Source organism: Passer domesticus, chromosome 29, assembly GCF_036417665.1.
Source record: "Passer domesticus isolate bPasDom1 chromosome 29, bPasDom1.hap1, whole genome shotgun sequence".
Taxonomy (NCBI): Eukaryota; Metazoa; Chordata; class Aves; order Passeriformes; family Passeridae; genus Passer; species Passer domesticus.
In genome coordinates, this window is record NC_087502.1 from 3,938,644 (window position 1) to 3,965,957 (window position 27,314).

The 27,314-nt window shown below is 50.1% G+C and overlaps 2 protein-coding genes across 2 annotated transcripts; one reads left to right on the forward strand and one right to left on the reverse strand.

Moving 5' to 3' along the window:
- Positions 1–1,734: 1,734 nt before the first annotated feature.
- Positions 1,735–16,918, reverse strand: LOC135287410 (zinc finger protein 239-like). Its single transcript, XM_064400769.1, has 4 exons — positions 16,788–16,918; positions 16,152–16,215; positions 3,469–3,552; positions 1,735–3,283 (listed from the first exon to the last, which is right to left on the reverse strand). The coding sequence occupies exons 3-4, from the start codon at positions 3,488–3,490 to the stop codon at positions 2,433–2,435; spliced, it is 873 nt and encodes a 290-aa protein (XP_064256839.1). The 5' UTR covers positions 3,491–3,552; positions 16,152–16,215; positions 16,788–16,918; the 3' UTR covers positions 1,735–2,432.
- Positions 16,919–23,052: 6,134 nt separating this feature from the next.
- LOC135287304 (uncharacterized) lies at positions 23,053–27,042 on the forward strand. The gene is made up of 12 exons (XM_064400652.1): positions 23,053–23,332; positions 23,516–23,664; positions 23,986–24,133; positions 24,377–24,564; positions 24,653–24,793; positions 25,069–25,183; positions 25,341–25,481; positions 25,670–25,846; positions 25,980–26,135; positions 26,294–26,395; positions 26,763–26,865; positions 27,002–27,042. Exons 1-12 carry the CDS (start codon positions 23,297–23,299, stop codon positions 27,040–27,042), a joined length of 1,497 nt encoding a protein of 498 aa, XP_064256722.1. The 5' UTR covers positions 23,053–23,296.
- The last annotated feature ends 272 nt before the right edge of the window (positions 27,043–27,314 follow it).

Below are 27,314 nucleotides of genomic sequence, written 5' to 3' on the forward strand. Positions count from 1 at the left end.
TGGGGAGATGATGGTGACCACAGGGTGGTGGCCATGGTGGGATGGTGGTCTAGGGGATGGTGGTGGCCATGGAAGGGTTGGCCATGGAGGCCAGGAGGATGCTGGTGGCCATGGTGGGCTGGGGCATAGACTGGTGGCCACAGGGGAACAGTGGTGGCCATGGGCAGCATTGACCATAGAGCTGATGGCCAGTGGGATGGTGGTGCCTGTAGGGTGGTGGCCATTGGGGAAGAGTGGTGGCCATGGATGGGATTTGGCCATAGACTGGTGGCCCCAGGTGGCCCCTGGCTTATCTCACCCCCGCAGGACGAGAACGGCCACACCCTGTCGGACGAGGACATCGCGGCTGAGGCTGACACCTTCATGTTTGAGGGTGAGCACGAGCTCCCAGGCGCCACTGGGGAGGAGCCACTCCAGTGTCCCCTCACTCACCCAATGTCCCCACAGGTCATGACACCACGGCCAGTGGCCTGGCATGGCTCTTCTACAACCTGGCTGGCCACCCTGAGCACCAGGAGCGATGCTGCCAGGAGGTCCAGGAGCTCCTGGCTGGCCGGGACACTGCGGACATTGAATGGTGAGATGTCCCCAGGGCCACCCCAGGTCATGTGGCTTGGGGACACGATGCCACCCCCACGCTGTCCCCAGGGAGGACCTGTCCCAGCTGCCCTTCACCACCATGTGCATCAAGGAGAGCCTGCGGCTGCACCCTCCTGTCACTGCTGTGTCCCAGTGCTGCACTGAGGACATCGCCCTGCGTGATGGCCATGTCACCCCAAGGGTATGGCACGGCCAGGGTGTCCCCAGTGTCACCAGCCACCCTCATCTGCTGTCCCTAAAGTGGCCATTCCCATCCCACCAGGGGTCATCTGCCTGATGAGCATCTATGGGACCCACCACAACCCAGACCTCTGGCCTGAGCCTGAGGTAGGGCCACCGTATGATGGGTCCCTGTCACCATGGTGATGACAGCTGTGTCCCCTCAGTGAGACTGTGGCGGTGTCACCCCAGGTGTTCAACCCCCTGAGGTTCAACCCAGAGAACACCAAGGGACAGTGCCTGTTGTCCATCATCCCCTTCTCTGCTGGCCCCAGGTAAGTGGTGGAGTGGGGACAGGAGTGTCCCCAGGTGCCACCCCCATCCCTGGCTGGGTTCACAGTGGGGTGACACTGACAGTGGGGATGTGGTGGCAGGAACTGCATCGGGCAGAGCTTTGCCACGGCTGAGATGAAGGTGGCAGTGGCACTGACACTGTCCCGGTTTGTGCTGTGGAGGGACACGGCGAGGCCACCCCCGCGCCACAAGCCCGAGCTGATCCTGCGTGCTGAGGATGGGCTCTGGCTGCTGCTGGAGCCACTGGGAGTGGCTGAGGGACACGGGTCACCAGGACATGGGGACATCCTGCAAGGGAGGTGTCACAGCCAGGGAAAGAGCAGGGAATAAACGGGAGCATGAAGGGGACAGTATCGTGGTGGTGGTGGGGATGTGCTGTCCTTGGTCATGGGACACCTCATGGCATGGACATGTCAACCCATGGACTTGTCCCCTAAGCCACTTGTCACCACCCATGGCCACGTCCCCCATGTCCTCATCCATGCCCATATAGCCCCATGTCACCATCTATACCTGTGACACCCCCTCCATGCCCAACATTGCCATCCACAGCCATGTCCACACCCATGTCCTTGTCCATGTCCCCAGCCCCATCCCCACCATATTCCCAATGTCACCATCTGTGTCTTAGTTAAATGTCTTATTTTTACCCCAGTGTTGGGTGAAGGGATGAAGAAAAGTGAAAGAAAATCAAGGCCAAAATAACAGGATTTATGTGTCCATGTTGGCTGAGTATCCATGTGCCTGGGTGGGTAGAATGGACCTTTTCTAGAGGAATTTCCACTCCATTGTCTCCAAAATCCTGGTTTTGTGCCCCAGTCCATCACCATTTGGCTGTGGAAGATGTCTCTAGGCCAGGGAGAATTAGAATCATGGAATGATTTAGGTTGGAAAAGACCTCCAATAGCATCCTTGATGCCACCTGAAGAAATGATTGGCTGCAAAAGGTAAGATAATTTTGGGGTCGAAAGTAAAAAAACTGTGCTGTTCCCTATGAAATTCTGATGTCGGTTTGCATCCCAATGCATTTTTCTCTGGCTGTGTCCAAATGTCCAAGGGAAGCCAGGAAGATGTGCAGACCACCAGCCAGGTTTCTTCCCAACATGGATCACCAGGACCATGGATCACCAAGTCTCAGCCCAATGAGGGTCATCATGGACCATCCAATGGGGGTCCTCCAGTGGGGGATGGAGTTGGAGCAGCGCTCAAAGCTCTTCCTGCACACGGGGCACTTGTAGGGCTTCCCTTACTTGCTGCCTCCCTTGGTGCTGGGTCACAGTTGAGTTTTGGGAGAAGCGCTTCCCACACTTGGGACACTGTTAGGGCCTCTGCCCAGTGTGGATCCTCTGGTGGACAATCAGTTTGGAGCTCCGGCTGAAGCTCTTCCCACATTCTGAGCACGTGTAGGGGCTTTCCCCAGTGTGCATTGTCTGGTGGATGATCAGGCCAGAGGTGTCACAGAAGCCCTTCCCACACTCCCCACACACGTAGGGTCGTATCCCAGTGTGGGTCATCTGGTGGCGATTTAGGTGGCCGCTCTTCCTGAAGCCTTTCCCACATTCTCCACATGTATAGGGCCGTTCATCAGTGTGGGTCCTCTGGTGGAGGATCAAACTGGAGCTGGTGTTGAAGGTCTTTCCACATTGCTCACACTCATAGGGCCGTTGCCCAGTGTGGATCCTCTGGTGGACGATCAGGTAGGAGCTGATGCTGAATCTCTGCCCACATTCCCCACACTCGTAGGGGCGTTCCCCAGTGTGAATCCTCTGGTGGCGGATCAGGTCCGTGGTGTCTCTGAAGCCCTTCCCACATTCCCCACACTCGTAGGGGCGTTCCCCAGTGTGCACCATCTGGTGGCGGACCAGGCTGGACCTCATGAGGAAACTCTGCCCACATTCCAAGCACTGGTGGGGCTTCTTGCCATCATCACGCTGCTCATGGACCAGCACCTCAGAGCTCTGGCCAGATCTCTGGCTGCCTTCCTGGCACAGGCTGGGTCTTTCTCCCTCAGCATATCCTGGGCTGGGTTTGGAGCCCCTCCTCCTGAGGGATCTCCGGGGCTTTTCCTCCCCGTTGGATTCCTGTGCTGTGGAGCCGCTAAAAACGGCCTCGTCCATGAGGTTCTGTCGTGGGGATTTGTCCTCCCTGCTCTCCATCCTCAGCTCCTTGTCTGCAGGAGAAGGACAAGGAGAGGATGGGATTTGCCTCTGTGCCAGAGGGAAGGAGAAGGAGATCCCCCCAGTCCATCCCCAGCAGGACAGCGTTGGCAGCAGGGTTGTCCTGCAGCCAGGGGCAGTGCTGGGCTGGGAGATGGAGCAGGAGAGAGGGGGAAAGGGGCAGTGACTTCCTCCTCACCTGCCTCAGTGTCCCGGGGCATCTTCCACTTCCTTTCAGCCTTCTCCTCTATCCAGATAAGGTTTGGGAATGGGAAATGCTGATCTGGGGAAAAACAAGATGTGAGTGCATTGGCTTTGAAGGTCCACTGGCCAAGTCCATCTCTAGAAGTCACTGGGTGGCTGGTGGTCAGAAATACCTCCAAAAATCAGCAAGTTCAAAACCACTCTCCCAGGATTTCCCTGTTTCCACTGTTCTTATTTGAGGTTATGGGGGTCCCTCTTCTCAGCACTTCTGAGGGGCCTGTGGGTCCTGGGCATCCCCCCCGCTCTCGGGTGCTGCTCAGCCATGCTGAGGGGCTTTTGGGGGTCCCAGGGCTCATCCTCCCCTGATTCTGTGACAAATGTTTTTTGTGATTTGTGTCAATTGGCAATGGAATTAGCAAATGCTTCTATCTGCTGTGTCCAAAATTGACACAAAAAAAGGTTTTAGAACTTTCTGACCAAATAAAGCATCAAAATAAAAGAAGTATAATAGAGTAAAAGAGATGAGGTTGCAAGATGACTGATGCTTGGAATAAAAGAGAGGAAGTTATGGAAAAGCTAAGAGATATTGCAACAAAGCAACTAAATGCTTATGTATAAAAAAAGCTTGATGCACATGACCAAATCATGTAGCAGACACCAGTGTAAGGCCTCCCTCCAGATGACCACAAGAAGGATAGGAATCAATGACCACCTGGAAAGATTATGAAACTGCGGATCCCAGCTTATTGATATTTGCTGATTTGGACTAACTGAGCTCATTGGAAAATGCTTTGTAGGCTTAAAACCAGTATATATACTTTACTGAACTTGTAAGTGGTGTGTGCCTTGAGTACATCAGTGACTCCCCGGCCACCCAGTGCTGCTGGCTTGCTTTCTTTGAAGTAAAAGATATAGAAATAAAATTCAGATTGACTATTAAGATTTTATATCAATTTGGTGACGCTGACCTGATGCCCTGGGATCTCTCGGACTGAGGCTACTGCAGGGGGCACCACACTTTTGTGGTCCGTAGAAGCCAATAGCCCGGGAGCTAACGGCACCACAAACCTGGTAAAGAAAGCAAGCAAGGAACTGAGCTCCCTGAGAACTGCAGTTTAAATCACCTGCAATTCCAGTGCACAAAGATCCAGACAAGAGCAGCGGGCTGTGAGTATCATTCGGCTGGGTGGACACGACAGTGTCTGAATGAAAGTGAGTGAGGTAGATGCAATATTATCGCGGAGCCATCGAGGAGTCCTTCTGTCTGTGCTTCCATCACCCCACGAGGGGCTCGGCCAGTGAAGGGACAAAGCAAGTGCTGTGAGACACTGCTCACGATGGCTCAGGGGTACAGTAAGACCTCCGGCTCAAGGAACCCCCAGGGAGGTTCAACGAGCCCCCAGAGAGGCTCAAAGGGTCCCAAGAGAGGCTCAAGGTTATGGGGCCCCCAGAGAGGCTCTAAAAACGAGAAAGGGAGTGAATAAGCAGAGATACCCCCGGACAGCCCCCTGGGGTTAACAACTGCACATTGGGATGCAATGCCCTCTAGGAAGGGAAAAAGTAAAGACGAGATGGTCCATTATTGTATGGTAGGGTGGACTAAGGAAGAAATTAGGCCTGATCATTTATATTGGGCAGTGCTGGGTCCTTTCATGACTGGATGTGTCAAGCTTTAAATCTTTATGTAAATAGTAAGGAACCCTTTGATCAGGAGGAAAGTGATTATGTGGCACTTTGGAGGAGGGGGGGGGGTTTCTGTAGTGATAACATTATACCCCCTGAAAACTAAAAAAAGAAGAAAGGTGGAGGAAAAAGAAAAACCTTGGGAACCATTAGACAATTTGCCCCCTCCCTATCAAGGGCAGGAAACTCTCTCCTCCCCTGAGAGGCCCCGGAGCTCAACAACTCCACCACTATCATCACAATCTAGTAGGACTCGGAGCAAGAGGAGAGAACAACGCCAGGAAAATAATTCTAGTGGGGAGGAGAAAGATCAAAAGAAGAGACTATTCCCCTTGAGAGAAGTACTTATGGGAAGAAATGATAGGGGAATAGCGTCTGTAGCAGTCCCACTTCATACTGGGAATGTAAGAGAATTTAAAAAGGAAATGGGGCGGCTGCTTGAAAACCCTTTAGGGGTTTCCGAGAGGTTAGACCAATTTTTAGGGCCAAATACCTACACCTGGAATGAGCTTCAAGCTATATTAGGAATACTATTTACTACTGAGGAAAGGGAAATGATTAGGCAAGCAGGAATGAGAGACTGGGAAAGGAGACACCAGCAGGGTCCACGTGGGGATCAAAAATGGCCTAATCAGAACGAGCAGGACAGACAAAATGTGAGGGACCTTAGAGATATCATTATACAAGGCACACAGAATGCCATACCTCGAGGGCAAAACATTAACAAGGCTTTCTGCGTGCACCAAGAAAAAAGATGAAACACCTACAGATTGGCTTGAGAGGCTCAGAAAGAGCCTGCAAATGTATTCAGGAGTGAACCAAGATTCACCAGTAGGAACAGCATTGCTTCAAACTCCATTTGTGGCAAAATCTGGGGGAGACATAAAAAAAAAAAGGCTAAAGAATGAGAGGATTGGCAGGACTGGGGTCTCCAAGAGCTATTGTGGGAAGCCCAAAAGGTGTACGTGAGGAGAGGTGAAGAAACACAAAAGGCAAAAGCCAAGATATTTGTAGCAGCTGTGAGGGAAACTCAGAAGGGGGAAAAGAAAGCGTTCAGAACAGAAGGACAAAGACCTAGGGGAGATTGTAAGAAACTTCCCCAAATGAGAAACCCCGGAGATGGTCCTGCAGATTATCATTCCTATTAGTGAGGAAGGAGAAGACAAAGCGAAGCTGTAAGCAACAACAAAAAGATGGGAGAAAAAAAAAAGTGTGAAGAGGACAAATAGGGGTGTCAGGGGCTGTACATCTTGAGGACCAGATGATCAAAAGAACCCTTGATAGAACTAAAAATAGGTCCCCAAGGGGAAGAAGTTACCTTTTTAGTAGACACTGGAGCAGAAAGATCAACAGCACCTCCTCAATGGGGGTAAAATTACTTAAGAAATTGCTCTAGTTGTGGCAGCAAAAGGGGAACCATTTAAAGTACCCATAATTGAAAATGTTGAAATTGAATCAGAAAATAAGATTTGTTTGAATGATTTGTTATTGGTACCAGAAGCAGACAATAATATGCTAGGAAGAAATTTAATTACAGCTTTAGGAATAAATTTAGAAGTGAAACAAGGAGAACTACAGGTACAGTTTTATACCTTAATGTCAGAAGATAAAGACAAAATTAATCCAAAAGTGTGGCACCATAAAGGGGAAATAGGAAAGCTGAAGACTGGACCCATTAAGATAGAAATAAGTAATCCAATCGTTCCCATAGAAGTATCAGAAGCTTTGAGGGGTCCATCAGTGATAGCTGCTGTCCATGTCAGAGGACACCAGAGGGGAACGGATTATCGGACTCATGGCAATAATTTGGCTGATGCAGAAGCACAAAGGGCAGCAGTATGCTTACCTGTGTTTTTAAATAATTTGAATAACAGTGAGGATGATACAAAGTATCAAAAAGGCTATATCTCAAAGGAAATACAAGAGATGCAGAAACTAGGGGCTAAGCTAGAAGGGCATAAGTGGCTTTTACCAGATGGTAGAGAAATGCTATCTAAAAGTAATGTTAAAAGAATAATTCCCCAGTTACATTAATGAACTCATTGGGGAACACGAGCAGTAATCCACCACTTTTTAAAGTTTTTTTGATGTATAAGAATATTTGATATAGCAAAACAGAAGACACAAGGATGCATTATTTGCCAGAAAATTAACAAGAAGACATCTAGACAGACCTCACAGGGAGGGAGAAAAACTGCCTATAGGCCTTTTGAAAAGATACAAGTGGATTTTACCAAACTACTGAGAGTGGGAAGATATAAGTCTTTGTTAGTAATAGTAAACCAATTAACTCATTGGGTAGAGACCTACTCTGCGACACAAACAACAGCACATTTTGTTACAAAGATTATTTCAGAAGAAATAATTCCACGATTTGGGATGATTAGAGTGATTGATTTGGATCAGGGTTCCCACTTTACCTCAAAAGTGTTAAAAGTAATGAAAGCTCTAGGGATCTCTTGGGACTATTTTACCCCTTGGCACCCTCAGATTTTGGGGAGAGTTGAATGAACCAGACCCTAAAGCATCGCCTAGCAAAACTAATGATTAAAAAAAAACTATCTTGGATTAAGCATTAATCCAATATTTACCGAGTATTTACCATTGGTGTGGTTAAATATTTGAACAATGCCAAACTCAGAGCATGGGATCTCCCCATGCAGGATGTTATATGGGATGCCATATTCTCAAGAGATGTCGGGAGATAAAATAACCTGTATTGAAAAGGACTGTAATTGCTATCCCTTTGTAAGCACTGAATGCAACTATTGGAAGGAGAGGTGGTGTTATCATTGTCACAGGGATTATCCTCCAAGGGGATTGTGTCCAGAGTGTAAACACATTGAACAGATTTTATCTGAATATATTTTTTATAAGAGACTAGAGAAAGGAACATTAAAACTAGATTCTTATGAGTGGTGGATGTTGTGGAAATACGGATTAAGAGGGGGACTATCAAGTGAGGCAAACATTAAAAAGATTGAGCGTTGCAAACGTAATCGAGTCCTTTGCAGATCCAAGCCAGCCAAAGCAAAGAACTGGGAAGTATTTAAGAAACGGCACGGAATGCAGGAAAGCTCACACGGAGCCCCTGAAGAATATCCTTGCTGCTGAGAAGATGGTACCCCTCACTGCTGGGAGCACCCCGGGAGGCCAAGGAGGAAGAGGGACAAAAAAACTGTGGGGCCTTCTGGTACTGTTGGGTCTTCCAGGGAATGGGAAACCAATCCCTGCTTGAAGTGCGACCAAAATGTAAAGTATGGCTGGACCATGGCCCGAGCACACACTCATATTAATGCAGGATGTGATGGGCCAGGACAACCTGAAACTTGTACAACAGGAGAGAAGAGTTACTGGGTAGCAACAGATTCAGGAGTGGGAGGATGGGCACCTGGAAACTATCAATTTTGTCACCAGGGAGAACCATTCTTCTCTTTTCCCAAAGGCGGAACGTGGGGATACTCAGATAAAGGGGGAATACAAGATAAATTCAAGGAAGAGTTAGTGAAAGACATCACAAAGCATTTAGGGGAAATTCAAACCCAAAAGAACAAGAGCAGGAAGTGACCTGTATAAAATATTAAGAAAAGACTCAGGGATTGGGACTTCCCCATGTTAGGAAAAAAATTTGTTTATTGATCTGATGCAAAAAGTAGTTAAGGAATTAAATGTGACTAACTGTTGGGTTGGTGGGGATCCCAAATGACCGAGCAATGGCTGTGGAGGGGAGAAGGGGTTGGACCGGATCAGTTGATATTATGGAACATGACACAAAGATTTAATGAAATTCAACCTGAGGAGTAAATATTGAGTCATGAAGTAGTAGGCCAAATTTGTATTTCTAGGAAAGGAAACAATTGTACTACGTATGTAGGACACACCCCCTGCAAGATGATATATACCACCAACTCCACTTTTACAACCTGGTGGCCAAAACCACCAACAGGTTATTGCTCCATCAATTGTACCAATGGAACTGTTTGCTGGAAAAGTGTAACACAGGCTAATCTTTTCCAGGAGGTAAAAGATCTTAAGGGATACTGGGAAAATCAGGGGCAGAAGGCTGAAAATTGGAAAACTTCAAATGGATTACTTTGGATATGTGGTAAAAGGGCATATGATGAATTATCAAAGAGGTGGAGAGGTACCTGTACAATTGCAATTATACAACCTGCATTCTTTTTGCAACCAAAGAGCAAAGGTGAATATTTGGGACGATCTCTTTAGGAAACTCTGCGCAGAAGAAAACAAACTGAAATAGGAGGAAAACAGACCTGGAAAAATGAAGAATGGACTTCCCAATGGATCACAGATTACTGTGATCCTGTCTCCTGGGCTCAGGACACTAACTGGGGTTATAGAACCCCTATTTATATGCTTAACCAAATTATTAATTACAGGCCAGTGTAGAAATTACTTTTAATCAAACATCAGAGGCATTGAAGCTTGTAGCTAGACAACTAAGCCAGACCAGAGCAGCAGTATATCAGAATAGGCTAGCCCCAGATTACTTATGAGCTGAAGAAAGGGAGTTTTGTGGTAAATTTAGTACATCTGAGGGCTGTTTAGAGACTGATGATAATGGGGAGGCTGTTACACATTTGGTAGACAAAATTAAACAAGTTGCACATGTTCCAGTGCAATAATGGAATTCCACATTAACTGACAATTCACGGAATAATTTGTTTGAAGGTGCCTGGTGGAAAACATTGGGGTTTATGTTGCTTTCTTCTGCATTAGGCCTATTGTTTATACCATGTTTGATTCCATGCTTTATTAGGTTAATGCATTCAGTGATCCAGGGAATGCAGATTTCAGCAATGCCCATAAACCCTAAAATAACCAGGAGAAAAAACTCTCTCCCTTATGACAGTCAAGGGCAAAGCAGAACCAAATAAAACTGAAACTCAAACAGTATTAGCTCAATTTGAAGCAAAGACATGAATCAATAAGATAAAGGGGAGGATTATGAAAAATGTTTTTGTGATTTGTGTCAATTGGCAATGGAATCAGCAAATGCTTCTATCTGCTGTGTCCAAAAAAGACACAAAGAAAGGTTCTGAAACTTTCTGACCAAATGGCCAAATAAAGCATCAAAATAAAAGAAGTATAGTAGAGTAAAAGACAGGAAGTAGCAAGAGGACTGATGCTTAGAATAAAATAGAGGAACTTGTGCTAAAGCTAAGAGATATTACAACAAAGCAACTAAATGCTTATGTATAATAAAAAGCCTGATGCATTTTGTTACGTATATTTTGGTAATTTGTGCTGATTGAGACTATATGTGTATGTGTATATTGATAATTCATACATTTTGAGTATTCTGTCAGATGTGGTATGAGTGTTATATAGGATATAGTATGATTTCTAATCAAACAAGTCATGAAGTCATGAGATGTGGCACTGTCACGAAGCGAGTGTGGACCCCAGGATCACAGTTCCACTCTTCCGAGAGGAAAGTGGTCGGTCGAGGGGGAAGCAGACAAAAAATCATTTTCAGACAAAAAAACCTGAAAGTCGGGGAGCTCGGGGGATCGATTACGGGCAGGATCAGAAAGGGGAAGGTAAGTTCTCCAGCATGGGGGAAAAAGAAATCCAGGTAAAAGAAAAGATAAGAACAAGAGCTCATTACCAGCCGAAAATCCACAGACCGGTTCGCTGTGTGTCTAGTAGACTGGTAATATTTTTTCAAAAGGGGATCAGAACTTAGACACAGTACCAGTAAAAAAGTTTTTCTAGGAATTCCTTTCAGCTCAGAAAAAGGTACGTACGTTAAGGGAACTTTAGGAAGAGCTTGTGAAATGGAGCAAAAAAAGAGCAAGATTCAGGGAAATAGAGCAAACCTGAAAAAGAACAGGAGAATGGTCTACCTGAAATTCCGAGAAATAGTGCGTTGAGGTGGATGCTAGAACACTAAGAGAACTGCCCCAAGAGACAAATAAGATCCAAAGAACTAATGATACATTATTGCGTAGAAATAGGGGGAAATGAGGAAATTAGAAAACATCTAATCTAGCCTGTGTTTAGCACCTTCAAAAAGATGGACTTGCCAAGCTTTACATCATCACGTGGGTGGTAAGAATTTGCAAAATAAAGAGGAAGGGGACTCTGCCAGATTATGGGACTATGCTAGTACAAGATTATTCCCAATCAAAATTTACAGAAATGCTGCGACCCAAAGACAAATAAAAAGCAGCAATTCAAGTAGGCATCTTTGCCTCAAGAGTTTGTAGATTCACCAAATCTGTTTGGTCAGGCTCTCGAACAATTATTAAATCAATTTGTGCAAATAGAAGGGACAAAATTATTACAATATGTAGATAACCTCTTAGTGGCTAATCCTAAAGAGAAAGATGTAAAAGCAAGTACCATAACATCATTAAACTTCTTAAAAGATAAGGGCCTAAAAATTTCAAAATCTAAGTTACAGTTTACTGAACCTGAAGTTAAATATCTGGGACATTGGTTAATAAAAAGGAAAAATAAATTAGACCCTGAAAGAGTAGCAAGAATTGTTGCTTTACCCTCCCACAGACAAAAAGAGAGATCAGACAGCTGCTGAAACTTCTAAGGTATTGCAGGCACTGGATTGAAGGGTATAGTGAGAAGGTAAAATTCCTTTATGAGAAACTTATTACTAATAGGTTAAAATGGACAAGATGAGTCAGAATCAAGGGTTAAAGCTGAAAATCAAAAATAACACTTGGGAGTCCTGTGACAATTTACCTCCCTTGCCCAGCCTGTGGAGGAGGCTGTAAGACCATCTGCTCCTCCTAATAAGTTGAATTCAAGAAAAAGAGAGAAGGAAGAAGTGCCAGTAGATACAGCTCACATTATCTCAAGAGGCTCACATTAGCAAAGCTTTTGATCTTAGTGCAAAGAAAACATGTATTATAGAAATACCAGGAAGATGTGAAACATGAAAAGTCCCTACAGAAATAGAAAAAGGAAAAGAATTTGAAGTTCCTATTATTAAAAGTGTTGCAATTAAGAGAGACACCAAAATATAAAAGAATAAATACCTTATCAATTTCTAAACTAAGTTTCAATGTGTTAAGAAAAGATCTAGAGGTGTTATTAGAGAAAAATAGCAACATTTCTTTCCTAGAAGAAAGTAGTATTGAAGTGTATCTCCTTAATTATGTGCATACCTATAGAGATGGTGTACAACTTTGAAAAAAAGTTTTTAAGAGAGACTAGTTGAGAAAGATTGATGCACTTTTGCAGATTAAAAAATTGTTGGAAATTTGCTTGGAGTTTTGAAAGTCTTGAGAAGTTTTTGAAAAAAAATTTAGAAGTTTTAGAAGTTTTAGAAGTTTTCAGAAGTGTTGAAAGTAAATTATTGTGTTACCACAAAAAGGCTAGGCTAAGAAGACGTTTAGAATATTGTAAAGATCAAGATCCTTAAGTGTCTGCTCAAGTCTGTGAATTATATGCAGTTTTAAAAGTTTGGACAAAAGTTTAACAGAACTAGCAGCTCTAAAGTAAATCAGCCAGATTTATATGTTTGAAGTCCAAACGAGTCTTGTAGCTTATAATTGATATGTGCACAAAATATGTGTTTAACCAGTCTCTGTCTGTAAGTGTTAAATTTGTGCTGTATTTACTATGATTACAGTGCTTTAAAGTAAACTAGTAGTATATTGGTTAAAAAATATATATATATATCTGTGCTTAAACAGAAAAGAAAGATTTAAAACATCACATTCAATGTGTGAAATTAAGAAAAGCTACATTGGGTGGAAGTTTTAAAAGTTTAGATGTGTTTTTAAGACAAAGCAATTATAAGTTTAAGAACTGTAGCGTGATCTGAAACAATACTGTCATCCTCTGAGAAAAGTTATAGTTGCATCAAGTTACTATGTTTTTATTAAATGTTGTAAAACTTAAAACTTCTTCTGGGAGCTAGATAAGCTCCCTATTAAAGACTCCCAAAGGCAGAGCTGAGCCCTTTGTTTGAACCACAAAAGAGACATCCAGGCCTTTATCTCCTAAACGACTCAATTTACAAGTTCAATAGACACTGTAGGCCTAGTAAATTGCCAAACTGTAAGCTAAGCAACTAAACTGCTCTTAAACTAACTTCTCTTGCACAAGTGAGATGAAATCTTCCCAATCTTTTCCTATGTTTTCAATTTTTAAAATATTCTTTGATAAATTATTTGCCACAAGGTTACACAAAAAATCAAAAGAATCCCATCATAATTAATGTCCATCTAGTAATTTTAAAGTGTGGAAAACACCTCTTGTTTTATAAGTAAATGAATCTGTGTTTATGCATGTTAATACCTAAGGTTGTAAGTTGTAAAAACAGATTGTTACGAGAAGTAAAATATTTTCTTTGGAACTATGAGTATTATTCATGAAGTTGTTTTAAGCATATTGAATAGTTAGAAGATACTGTAAAGAATATAATAAAACAAGTAATGTGATTAGTGAAAAATCTGGAAAGACTGGGTATATAAGATACAAACTAGATTGAAGTTATAAGAAACATTGAAAGTAAAATTAAAATAAGTTAAAGTACGACAAAAACTGTTGGATATTTAGTAAGCACCAAATTAAAAGAGAAAAGCCAAGTAAATGACTGAAAAAGATCAGGTAAGTTGCACAGTGACTGGTTGCACATCCATCTATTTTAAATGCGAATGCTGTCACTAAGTCTAGGTTACACACACTTGGATATAGACCAAGAGGTTTATGTACAAGGGATACAGAGGAAGAACAGTATCTGACTAGCTGTATCTTAGAAATCACTACTGAATTAGGCATAATAGAATTGGATTCCCTGGAGTGACATCACTTGTTTCAGAACAGGACAGAGGGAAAAAGTAAATTCGCAAGCTCAAATTCTAACAATCGAGTACCAGAGATTGAACACAGTGCCCTGCAGAACTGATACAGTTCAACTATCAAGATGGGGCATCTTTAAAAAAGTATGTGGCTTGGTCCGGGTATAGGACCCCAGAAGAATATTCTTGCTGCTGAGAAGATGGTCTGACCTTGCTGCTGGCTGCAACCCAGTGGGCATAAGCAGAAGCAGAAGAATACAAATATGGGGATCCTGATGGGCCTGAGTCTAACCATGTGCAGCACAGCTGGTTCACACCTGGAAAATTTGCCCAGCACGGAGAGGCAGAGTCCTGGTAATGAGTGCAGGCAATGTTTGCAGATTGTCCTGAGAGGACAAGCAGAGACAGAGACTTCAGCACACCCAGCCCCAGCAGACTGCAGCAAGGGTAAGAAAAGTGGGTACAGTACCTTAAATATTACTCAGTATATGTGACTAGAATGGAAAAATAATATGTTATATGCAAAAAGCAAAAAGTTAGAAACACCCATGCATAAAATTTATAAGAGGAATATTGAACAGATACCCATCCCTATTTGTGATACGTGTAATCACACCATGTAGACTGGGGGAATAATGGAGTTTGTAGCTTATTTCCAAGTTAACAAACTATCTTATGATCATAATCGCCTGAAAAGGTGTGTGATAAGAAGAAAACATACTGGGTAAGAAAGAATTTGAAATATGAAAATAGGCTATCCCTCAAGAATGAGCCAGTTATTCTTGACCTTCTTGAAGATCATGATGACAGGGCTTGTCTGCAATATGATAGGACTTTTTGTTTTTGAAGAATAAAGATGGGGTGGATCCAGAGAGCAAAATAAAGCAGGTAGCTCAAGAGTTAAGATGACAGGAGTCAGAAATAAAGAAGAAGGTGGTGGAACAATCCAACTGCTGGATTTGTGGAAGGCTCATATCAGCAGAAAAATAGCCCTAGAAAAGTGAGAGTTTAGCTCCAGAGCAGCTTCTCAAATGCGATAATGCAAAGATTTCAAAAACAAAAGGGTGATTACAACAATTTGCATCAGCAGGGAAGGAAAAGAATATCATGAAGTAGAAGAGTATACTCCATGTATTTCCATCCTAACAGTAAACTCACATAAGCACCAAGTAGCTAAAGGTAATCACATGGGTTCTAAGGGAAAATTTTTAAAAGGCTAGAAAGATGTACGCATGAACATTTTTAGAAAAACAGCACAACTTAATGTGTTTATGAAGAAGGGGAGGGATTGTTAGGTGTATTTTGGCAATTCGTGCTGATTGAGACTACATGTGTATGTGTATATTGATAATTCGTACATTATGAGTATTCTGTCAGATGTGGTATGAGTGTTATATAGGATATAGTATGATTTCTAATCAAACAAGTCATGAGGGCACACTAGCCAGAGACAAGGGATTGCTACAGAGAGTGAGGAAACCACAGCTGGCAGCAGAGGAAAGGAATCCAAATTAACACATGAAAAACACTGGCTGAGACAGGAGATGGGTGTTCTCTCTAGAATGAACCAGGAGCCACCCAGCCATGATGGCCCATGAAGATGTCTGACCTACATAACCTGAGCCATCACAAACTTACATCTGAAATACATATTCCAGGAACTCGGCAGCAAAAATACATGGATTCCTGGACGAGCTTTGTTAGACTTTTGCACGGAGAAATAAAACAACATGAATATGAGAAAACCTGAAAAAAGACGAGAGTCCTACATGGAAGACAAGAGACGCTGCCTGGGGCTAGAAAAACTGTATTTAAGCCGGCTCTACCAGGCTCTCTTTGTGAACAGTGGGGATTCCCTGCTAGCCAGCTCGGACTCTGTGTTCACCCAGCTCAGATCCCGGGGTCGGTGCTGTTCCTTGATTGTTGGCTGTCAGGACTGTATATTGGTTGTGAATAAATTCTGTTTTTATTTTTATTAAATTGGCTGCATCAATTTTTTACCTACAACAACGTGATAAAATCAGGTAGCAGACACCAGTGTAAATCACCTCCCTCCAGATGACCACAAGAAGGACAGGAAGCCAACGACCACCTGGAAAGATTATGAAATTGCGTATCCCAGCTTATTGATATTTGCTGATTTGGACTAACCGAGCACATTGGAAAATGCTTTGTAGGCTTAAAAACAGTATATATACTTTACCGAACTTGTAAGTGGTGTGTGCCGTGAGTGGAGCGGTGACTCCCCGACCACCCAGCGCTGCTGGCTTTAAAATAAAAAACATAAAAAATAAAATCCGGATTGACTATTGAAATTTTATATCAGTTCGAGCGCGGCTCCCAGGTGTCCCAGGGTCCCCTTCTCCAGCATCCCCCCACCCCAGGCACTCAGCGCTTCCCCCGCTCCCCGACAATACTTTCAGGCTCGGGGCCCGGGCCCCACTCATCTCCCGGCTCCACCGCCCCTCCAGCCTGCCGGAGCTCCCCCAGCTCTGCTATCGCCCCTCTCCCCACGCCGGGGCTCCCGCCTTTCATCCCCGCCTCTCCCGGGGATCCCCAAACCCGTGGCCCGCCCGCCGGCACCGGCCGAGCGCCACGTGGGCCCCGCAAAATCCCCCCGGGCCATTCACGGCTCAGCTCTGCACTCCGGCCACATCCAAAAATGTCCCCTCGTCATAGGAAGAAAAAATACCGCTCCCAGCAAAACCGAAATATATTTGGGACGCGACTCCGGATTCCGCGAGACCCAAACCCCTCCAAACTCCCTCCTTTAGTCCCCCAAAAATCCGTCCCGGAGCTGCCGCGATCGGCTCGGGGCGAGCTTCCCCTCCGCGCTCACCCGCGGCACGCAGGGCAATGCGATGCTGCCGGGGCCAGCCGAGCTGCGGGCTCAGCGGGCTCGCCGTGGAGCCCCGCAATGCTCCTGCCACTGCTGCTCCTCCTCGGGCCGCTCCTCTTCGTGCACCTCGCTCGCCTTCCTGCTCCTCCCCTTCCCCTCTCCCTGCCCTTCCTCCCGCTTCTCCTCCGCTCCCGCCCCGGACCTGCCTTCCGCACCCGCTCTGCCCCACGGCCGCGGCAGCACCGGCTCTGGGGCAGGGGGAGAAACCCCCAGCAGCCCCCAGCCATGGGCAGGGGGCTCGGGGCCCCCAGTGCAGATCCGTCCGTGCCGTCCCCATCCCCCCGAGCCAAAATTCCGCTCCCGGGGCTCGCTGGATGCGAGCGGGTGGCGCAGGTGGGGTGGAAGTGGGGAGCGCTGGGCGCTGCGGCTCTGCCCGGGAACTGCGGAGCCACCGCTGAGGAATGGTAGAGATACATATTATAATATTGGCTTTTCACCAATATTAAAAATGGATTCCATATGTCTGGTATTAAAGTATCTTCGTTATATAGTTTTTATTTCTTTTATCTAAAACTTAGAAATAGCTGATATAAGTATGCTTATGGTAAAATGCCTGCTTGGATGGGATAAAACCCAATGAACACAGGATGAGCACACCTGCTACGGATATGCCAACCATCAGCACTCACCGTCTGAAGACAGTGTGGACCAAGGTGCAATAGTGAAGGTTGTGATAAAAATGGACTAAAATCACACCCAAGGAATCTACATGCTCTAAAAAGGCGGACCCGAGGAGGAGCCATGCTAAACAGTTCTTGGAATATGTAAACTAGATTTCAGAGAAATTTACTAAACATAATTGTTTATGAATATGGAACAAGCTGATGCATTGGAAATGGTATCTAAAGGGTGTTTCCAAAATAGCAGGGGTGCTCTGGGCTGAGTGCCAAGATGCTTCTGGCCATAACATCTTTGCTCTGTGGTCTTTCTCCCCTATCTTCCTTTATTAAACTTTTAAAGTTTCACAGGAGAGTGGATGTGTTTTTCCCAGGAAATTGGTCAGTGCATCCTCTGTCTGGAATTGGGAAAGGCGCTGTGCTCTGCGGGTGTCCCCAGCAGCTGCCGACTCCGAGCCAGAGGTCTTTCCTAGTTCTTTATCTCCCTGAGACAGCAGGGTTGTCCTGCCGCCGGGGGCTGTGCTGGGCTGGGAGATGGAGCAGGAGAGAGGGAGAAAGGGGCAGTGACTTCCTCCTCACCTGCTTCAGTGTCCTGAGGGATCTTTCGCTTCCTCGCAGCCTTCTCTAGTCAAAAAATTGTTGGGAATGGGAAATCCTGATTTGAGAGAAAAACAAGATGTGAGTGTATTGCCTTTGAAGGTCCTGCTAACCAAGTCCATCTCTAGAAGTCACCGGGTGTCTGGTGGCTAGAAATACCTCCAAAAATCAAGGAGGAGTCAAAAATCTCTCCCAGGGGTTCCCTATTTCCAGGGTCCTTACTTTGGGGTTATGGGGGTCCCTCTTCTCAGCACTTCTGAGGGGCCCGTGGGTCCTGGGCATTCCCCCTCTCCCGGGTCCTACTCAGGCATGCTGAGGGGCTTTTGGGGCTCCCAGGGCTCATCCTCCCCTCATTCAAACGCGGCTCCCAGGTGTCCCAGGGTCCCCTTCTCCAGCATCCCCCCACCCCAGGCACTCAGCGCTTCCCCCGCTCCCCGACAATACTTTCAGGCTCGGGGCCCGGGCCCCACTCATCTCCCGGCTCCACCACCCCTCCAGCCTGCCGGAGCTCCCCCAGCTCTGCTATCGCCCCTCTCCCCACGCCGGGGCTCCCGCCTTTCATCCCCGCCTCTCCCGGGGATCCCCAAACCCGTGTCCCACCCGCCGGCACCGGCCGATCGCCAGCTTCAGCAACACCCCCCATGGCCCTTGCTGGGCAGGTAGCAACACCCCAAAATCAGCTGCACTGTGCCCAGGGGTGACCAGTCCCTGGAGAGCCACTCCCCCAGACAGAAGGAGCCGGGGACAGGACCGGGAATGGGGTCATGAGAATGGGAATGTAGGATAGGGAATGGGAACGGGTCCAGGACTGGCAATGAGATAGGGAATGGGGCAATGAGAACGGGAATGTGGCATAGGGAATGTAGGAATGTCCTGGTTTAGGGCAAATTTGGGAGGAAACCTCCAAAAGGGGCCCCCCCAGAAAGCCAACCCACATGGCCCCTCCCCACAACCGGTTTGGAAAAGAATTTCCTCAGAGAGAGGTGGGAAAAACCTGTTTCTTGAACAGGCAAAGCATTCCCCAGCACAAAAAATGAACAATACCAGATGACAAAGCTCATTCGTCACTCTGAAGAGATGACTGCAAGAGATCGTCCAAGGTTTCCCTCATCTGCCTCACAACTGTCACAAGAGCAGAGACCAAGACCCTGAAGACCCTGACTGGAGTTCTGGCCTGGTTGAGGTGGATGCTCACAAGTGATTGTTTGCAGGAGTGCTTACAGCCATGGTACACTGCTTTGAGCAGGGCCTGCCAAGGAGCAACTTGCCCTATATGCTCACACCTGCTTCATGACAATAGCCCATGAATTTCCCCACCCCTTGGCCAAATGAACTTTCTGGGGTAACTTTGGTAACTTTAGTAACTTTGGTGGTCCCCCACGGAAAATCCCTCATGTGAAAATGGAAGCGTGTTGTGGAGCAAGGCCAGCTGAGATACCCTGAGAGGAGCCCAGTGCTCCTTGCTCCCCTCTGCTGACACGTGAGCGTTTGTCTGGTTTTGGGATGACCCAGGCTGTGTCAGGGGGTGCTACGTGGACACGAGACAGCCGGTCCTGTCTTGCTGTGTCCCAGAAGTGCCTCGCAGCAATCCTGCATCCATGTCAGGATCCTGGCCAAGAGAGGTCCTGGAAGCTGAGGCAGCTGATTCTAAGCTTGTGCAGGTGCCTACAGGTCAAAGCCAACGGTGTTCCCTCAGGATACAGCAGTCCTGAGGGGTCTCCCTCACTCAAAGAAATCAGCAGAGAAATGCATTGTCTGCCAAAAAGCCCTTTTTATTGACCTGGCGGGAGGGCAGGAGTCTGCCCCCACTGAAATGCTTCTCCACCAGGGATAAATTTCAGTAGGTTGGTGTAGGAATTGTATCAAAAATACCATCCATCTTTACACTGCTGAGGTGATTCAATAGGCAGGGGGTTAGAAATACACTGTGTCACATTCCTATCCTCAAAGCTAATGTCCAGGTGCTGGCCAGGAGTGGTCTCGATGCCCTAAAGCAGCACAAAATCTTCCTCATGGCATCCCTGCACAGGGCTGATTCTGTACTTGCCCTTAGTTCTTCTGGCAGACTATGTCTAAAACTTTTTGTCAAGTCACTCTCCTGTCAATGAGGTCCCCAGGTTTTTCTTATTCTAACTGGTGCAAGTACTCAGGTCAGACTGTGCTAAGCACTTGTTCACTAATGTGAATGGCTTGTGCTTACTTAGGTCAAACCAAGGCCTTGTTTCACTGCCAAAGGTGCCTGAGGCTCCTTGTGGCACCAGTTGCTTTCTTGTGCAATGCTCTAGCTCCCCCGAGAGTAAAGAGGGAGCTGGAGAAAGAGCTGGCCAGGCTGCTCTGGATCCTTGACCAGCAGTCCGGTTAAGTGGAGAAGTCCGAGCTGAGCAAAGGTGCCAATGGAACAGCCGTGCACAGGAAGGCTCGGTGGGAAGGGTGATCCAGGAACCACAGGCCTGGCAGCCTGAGCTGCCACCAGGGAAGGCCTTGGAGCAGACGCTCCCGAGGGCCATCCCACGGCACGTGCAGGGAACCAGGGCGTCTGCTGGAGGGTGGGAAAGCTCTGCGGAGGGACAGGGACAGCTCGGGGTCCTGGCGAGGTGCTGAGGGCTTCTGTGTGGGAGGCTGGGGGGGTTAGTGTTGGGGGGGTGTTGGAGAAGGCATTGTCTGGAAGGTGAGAGGTCTAGGCTGGAATCTGAGCCAGGTTGAAGGCAGCATCTGTGGTTTGGCACAGCTTTGGTTACGGAGGGCAGAAAGAATATCTGTGACTTTTCCTGTTCATGGTCCTGATTCTCCTGCAGGGAACCAGAGGGCAGAGCTGTACTTTACTGGCCACTTAGATATCTGTACCAGGGGGAGGATTAGCCCTTTTGCCATCTACTTTTTTGGTTGGGCTGTTTTTGTAACACTGAGTAAACTTTCATTTCTTGAGAGTTTTTATTCCTTAGGAGAATGAGGATATAATCATCCCTTCATAAAAAACCATTTGCAAACCAAAGAATGGCCCTTTTTTTGCCTCTGTGGAGTGTTATGTTCTGTAAAGTGACTCCCAGTGGATGACGTTAAAACAAGTGCGTCACTGCTTTGAGATGGGAAGAAAAATTCCAACTCTTCACCTTCTCAAGCCATCCCAATTGATTTGGGATGTTTGCAACTTTTTGGAACTACTTGAATTGAGCAATGGGAAATGAAGCTTTCCTGAACTGAGGATTCTTAAATGCCACATTCTTCTGTGCCTTTGCTGTTAAGGTGTTTTCCTGCAGAAAGAAATGACTTCAATGAGAAAATAATTTCAGCACGGAGTAAGAGCTTCTGACAGAGACCAAGTGTTGCCAGCAGTTGCTCCAGGTGCTCCTGCCAGCAGCCCCTGCAGGAAGGAGCACAGTCCCCAATGCACGTGGGCTTTGGCTCCCTGTGGCACAGAAGCCCCCTGGGGCACAGGTCTCTGGGGCAGGAGACGGGCACCAGCGCTGCCAGGGCTGAGGGGTGGCAGGTCTGCTTGGGCAGGGACTCTGCCACACCTGCTGATGTCAGCGCTGCCCGGGCCCCAGGGCTCAGGGCAGCATTCGTGCCCTGGCCCACATGTTCCTTGTCCATGTCACACCCGCAGGTTTAGGATGGCCACCAGCCAGGATGTGTCCCTAGGAGGCCGTGCCAGCTTCTGTGGAAGGCCCCGTGCCCTTCCCAAGGGGGGCTTTGTCGGCAGCCCTGGGGGCTCCTTCTGCTGCCCTGAGCCTGCAGAGCAGGGCAGCATTTGCTGGTGGTTTGAGCCGTTCCTAAAGACCCTGTCAGGCTGTCTCAGACACCCGGGGCCAGAGATTCCTCCTAAGCTGGGCCACTTTGGGTGGGCTGGGGGTGGCTCCAGGGCAGGGGGCAGTGTGTGCAAGGGCCCTTTGTGACATGGCGTACCATGGTCACCACGCCATGGAACGGGTGTCCTAGAGCCCTTTGTGACATGTGGTGACATAGGAGCTGGTGGTGACAAGAACACTCCAGAGTGCTCGGAGCTCGCAACGGGACAGGACGAGACGGAGCAGTGCTGTGAGGAGCCCCACACAGCACACTCGTTCGTGTCTGACCCGGAGCCTTTCCGAAGTGTTATTCCTGCAGCTGACCTCGAGGCCAGACCACAGGACTTGCTGACCCGTGGCCTTCCCGAGGCTTCTCTCCTGCAGGTGCCCTCGAGGGCCGACCGTGGGCCTTGGTGCCCCGGAGGCATCTCCCATCCCTGCCGCCAGTGCCCTCGAGGCCAGACCACCATCCTTGACAGGACTCTCCTGCCCTTGTGGCAGGAGCCCTCCAGAGCAGAGTGCAGGACGTGCTGTCCTGTAGCCCTCCTGAGGCTTCGCTCTTGAAGGTGCCTTCCAGGCACGACTGCAGGACTTGCTGACTCGGAGCTTTTCCGAGGCACCTCTCCTGCAAGCAGCCACAAATCCAGTCAGTGACATGGAGCAGAGACCCCCGAGATTGCCCAAGCTGGCCTGGGTGCAGGAAGAGGAAGAAGGCCCTGGAGCTGCCCCAGCACAGCAGAAGGAAGGGGTGGTGACGTTCAAGCCACTGCAGAAGGGTGAGTGGCAGAGCTGGGCTACAGGGCTGGTGCCTGCAGCCAGCTTGGTGTCATAGCATCCCACTGCATCCCACTGCAACTCATCCCATCCCATGGCATGCCATCCTGTTGCATCCCATCCCATGGCATCCCATCCCATGGCATCCCATCCCATCCCATCCCATCCCATCCCATCCCATCCCATCCCATCCCATCCCATCCCATCCCATCCCATCCCATCCATCTCCTGGGCCATGCCTATGGACAGGACGGAAGAGGGGCCAGGCAGACACCCCACAGCAGTCGTGCTCCATCCCCTGGGGCATCCCGGGGCTGTCCCTGCCTGGGCAGTGCAGGGCTGGGCTGTGTTCTCCGGCCTCTCCCGCAGCCCCTCAGCTCTGGCTGCGCTCGCTCTTTGCCAGATGCAGCCGTGGAGCGCACACAAGAGCAGCAATCCAGCCGTGGCCTCTTCCACAGAACAGCACAGGTACCTGCAGCCATCCCCACCTGGGCTGGGCCTGCTGTCACCATACTTGGAGCATTCCGTGGAACATCCCTGGTTTCTTGCCCTTCTCCTACAGCTGGTTTGCAAATTAATCAAGAGAATTCGGGAGGAAGAGACCAGCACCGTGGGCACTGGGCTCAGAGCATACTCACACATCTTCAAAACCAAGACCAGTGCTGCCCTGCTGGATATGCTGGTAGAGGAGGGCTTTTGCAATCCAAAGCAAGTAAGCAGCCCATGGCCAGGGTTTGATCCTCCCAGGAATTGCTCAGCCTCCCAAGCAACACCCGCTGGTCACTGGAAGCCTTTGAGGCCATGGCAGTGTGGTGGGAAGGGAAGCACTTCTCTGGGGAAGCTGGGGACATTCCTCCCTCTGGCAGCTGTCCAAGTGTCCCCGTGCCTTCTCCAGGTGCCCGCCGTGGTCAGGTACATCCACCAGTGGCTCACGGCCAATCAGTTTGCTGAGCACAGGCTGAACAGGACCCTGCTGGATCTCACCGAAGCACAGCCCGCTGACGTACTGGTGACGCTCCTGCGTGTGGCCCCATCCTGTGACAGGTATGGGGCCCGCCTGCCCAGAGCGCTCAGGGCTCCCCAGCCCATCAGCCTGTACAGCCTGTCCCAGCTGTCTGAGCAACAGAGAGCTCCAGGGCCCTCTGGCTGCTCCCTTTGCCAGCCCTGGCACGTCAGTCCCCGAGCCTGCTGCCATGCTCCCTCACGGCCCCTCAGGGGCCTGTCCCCACAGGGCTGGGCTGCTGGGAGCTGCTGGCCAGTGGCAGTGGGCAGAGGCAGAGCTGGCAGCCAGCTCAGGTCCCCGCTGCTGCCCAGGCCACAGTGCTGTGTCCCAGACCCCCCTGAGACAGAGCTCTAACCCCACAGAGCTGCTCTGACCATGTGGAAGAGCATCATGTGCTCGCCCAGGACTGCGGAGCCTGCGCTGCTGATACTCCTGGATGTGCTGGGGAGCTGGCCCGAGCACAGCATGTGCACCTCCGATGGGGACAAAACGGGTGTCTTGGTCCTGGCTGTGAGTTTCTGCAACTGGCCTTTGCTGGCCCCAAAGCCGCCTCTCCAGCAGCTCTCCATCCTCCCTCCCCCACTGCATCTCCCTGCCTCAGGCGCTGGGATGAAACCTGGCCTCGGGGCAGCTTCAGGGGCACCAGGTCCTGCTCCCCCTGCACCTCTTTGGGCCTCTCCCTCCCCTGTTCAGGCCCTGCCACACAGACACCTCGGCACTGAGCGCTGTCTCAGGGGGCTTTGTCCTTTGCAGGCCACTGTGGTGATGTGGAAGATCCTCCAGGTGCCCTGTGTCCCACACATGGTGACGGTGTATTTCCCCCGCCTCTTTGTGCATCTGCTCTTCCAAGTGTTCTTCACCACTCTGGATATGCCAGAGGAGGTGGATACCTTCTGGAAGGGATGCCAAGAGCAATATGACCTTGCCGCCAGCCCCAACAGGTGCTCCATCCCATTCCTCCTGTCCCTGCCACGTCCCTGGGCAGGAGCCAGTGCTCCCAGCGTGACCGGGGCTTTGCTCTGCACGCAGGTTTGCAGTGCGGACCCTGAAGTCCCTGCTCTGCCGAATGCAGCACGAGGACGTGGTGGTGGCAATGGAAGCACCAGCGTGTGGCTGGGACACGCTGCTGTGTGCTGACACCCACCACTATGCCGTGGCTCTGCTGGCCAGGTGAGACCCCCTTCTCCCCGCTGCCTCTGACATTTGTGCTCTGTGCCCAGGGTGCCCCACACAGTCCCCATGGTCGCGGGCCAGAGGGCCTTGTCACCGAGGGACAGCCAAGCAGACTGGAAAAGGCTGGGAGAGGAGGGTGCCCACAAGGAGCCACCTCCCCAATAGCCCAGGGTCCCTTGCAGGATGCTGGGGAAAGACCAGACCTCTGTGAGTCAGTCCTGGCAGAGGTTTGTCCCCATGGCCACAGTCTTGGTGACTTTCTCTCCTGCCAGGGAGATGTCCTGTGTCTCCATCTCCTTGTGCTCCCGGATCGCTCGCTACCTGCTCCGGCTGCTCAGCACACAGGAGCCACGTTGGGAGCTGCCCGCCCTGGCCTTCCTTGCGGAGGTGAGCCTGATGGCCAGCGCTGCCTCCCAGCTCTCTGCCCTCTCGTAGCCGCAGCTGCCTGGGACGGTGCCCGTGCCTGTGCTGCTGCCTGGGCCCAGCCCTGTGCGGTTCTGGCTCCTGCTGGCCGGCTCCCCTGTCACTGCCCTGTGCCTTTCAGGTCCTCGAGTTCCTGGACTTGAGTGAACGCGGTGCTAAGAGAGTCCTGCAAATCTTGTCAAGGCACCTGCGGAGCAAGTGCAGGGAGAGGCGTCGCCTGGCACTCAGGGCCCTTCTCGAGTTCACTGATGAGCCCTCCATGGTGAGAAGGGGGCAGGGGCTAAGCTGGGCAATGCAGTCCTTTGGGCTTGGCTGGGCTTTGGGTGCTGGGGCAGCTGCTCCCAGCTCTCCTGCCTCCCGCTTCAGCTGCCCAAGTGCTTCAGGATAGGCCTTTGGCCTCTGGGCCCTGCCACAGCAGGATGGCATTTCACCAACTTGTGTTCCGAACAGACCAAAAAAATGTGGAGCCTGACTGAAAGCCTTGTGGAGCTCCTGCAGGACACAGATGGAGAGATAGTTTGCATGACGGTCATGCTACTCAGCTTTATTATTTTGGACAATGACACGCTGATAGCCGGCCCCATCACACTGCAGCTGGTTGAGGCGCTCCTGCCACTCTTTGACCACGTAAGGCTCGCTGCCCTCAGCCACGGCCACTGGGTGCTGCCCAGACACTTTGTGCCCTGTGGATTTGCAGGCCTGCGCCAAGCTGAGCCCCGTGCAGCCAATGCTGAGGTCTTTTTCTCTTCCTTTCATCCAGGACAATAACCAGGTGCAGGTGCTCTCCATACTCCTCTTCCGAACATTGGTGACTCTTCCACAGAAAAAGGAAAAAAAGGCCCTGAAGACACCCCTGCGCCAGAGCCTGCTGCCACTCTTCTTCCACTGCCATGATGAGAATCGGCTTGTGGCACAGGTGAGGATTCATGGGCTGCTGCTGTCCCCTGGCAGGGGGCTCGGCTGCCTCCTGCCCTGGCGCCTGCCGGGCTGCAGCCTCCTCCAGGCCTTGGCACAGGGACGCGGGTCCTGCACCCTGGGCTGTGGGGCCATCTCCGTGTCTCTGCTGCTCTCCAGGTTTCTCAGGAAACGCTGCTTTGTGTGGCCAAGTTCCTGAAGAGGAGGGATCTTGAAAAACAGCTGAAGAACAAGAAGCTGTGGAAGTTCACCAAGTGCCTGGTAAGGACGGCCTGGAAGCCCCAGCCTCAGCCTGGAGAAGCCCCCTGAGCACTGTGCTCAGTGTGCGGCACCGGCAGCTGTGCCCCAGCCCGCTGCTGCACCCCGAGGATGTGCGGGCTCTTCTCCAGGCTCCTGTGGGCCCGAGCCGGGGGCCGATGGAGCCGCGGCCCGGCGGGGCTGTGGGCCGGGGCGGCACCGCGGCTCCCCGGGCAGCAGCCGGCCCTCTGCCCACTACGGAGCCCGGCGCCAGCGGCTGCTGGCCGCGCCTCAGGGCTGTGCGGGCAGGGGAGGCCAGGGCTGGGCGCAGGGAGCGCCCGCCACAGGGGCTGAGCCCGCGCCGAGCCTTCCCTGCTGCCGCTCTCTGCAGCTAGCAGAGGACAGGAGCCGAGCGGCCGAGCACCTGCGCCGGGCCCTGCCGTACCTGCGGAACCCACAAGAGTCCCTGCAAGCGGCGGCCATCAGGTTCACCGGTGAGCCACGAGGCCGGGCTCCCTCCCCGGCCCGCCGCAGCTCAGCCCCAGCCCCGCCCGCTGCCCCGGCAGCGCCGTCCGGGCCCGGTGCCCCGGAGCCCCCCCTGGGCTCGGCGCTGCTGCCGGCCTCTGGCAGCCGTGCCGTCGGGCGGCAGCGTGCGGCGTGGCCCGGGCTGAGCCCTGCTGGGCCAGCAGGGCGTGTGGCCGCAGCGCCGGCAGCGCCGCTGGCAGGGAGCTGTGCCGCTGGCGCCGTGACAGGCTCTGTGTTCCCAGGCATGGCCGGGCGGCACCTGAGGGGGAAGAGGGAAGAGCTCCAGCTCATCTGCAGCGGTGAGTGAGGCCAGCGGGCTGGCAGCGGGGGCTGGCGGGGGCACCTGCGAGCCCTGCCCCGGCTAAGGAGGGCTCTGCTCCCTGTGCGGACCAGGGCCGGCGTGGGCAGAGCACACAGA

Excerpts from the sequence above, each read along its gene's own strand:
- LOC135287304 (XM_064400652.1), top strand. The coding sequence starts at position 23,297 with ATGCTGGTAGAGGAGGGCTTTTGCAATCCAAAGCAA. Across the intron at positions 24,134-24,376 it reads CGGGTGTCTTGGTCCTGGCT|GCCACTGTGGTGATGTGGAA; the intron begins GTGAGTTTCTGC and ends TGTCCTTTGCAG. Across the intron at positions 26,866-27,001 it reads GGCGGCCATCAGGTTCACCG|CCGTGCCGTCGGGCGGCAGC; the intron begins GTGAGCCACGAG and ends GGCCTCTGGCAG.
- LOC135287410 (XM_064400769.1), bottom strand. The coding sequence starts at position 3,490 with ATGCCCCGGGACACTGAGGCAG. Across the intron at positions 3,284-3,468 it reads GCCCCGGGACACTGAGGCAG|ACAAGGAGCTGAGGATGGAG; the intron begins GTGAGGAGGAAG and ends CTTCTCCTGCAG.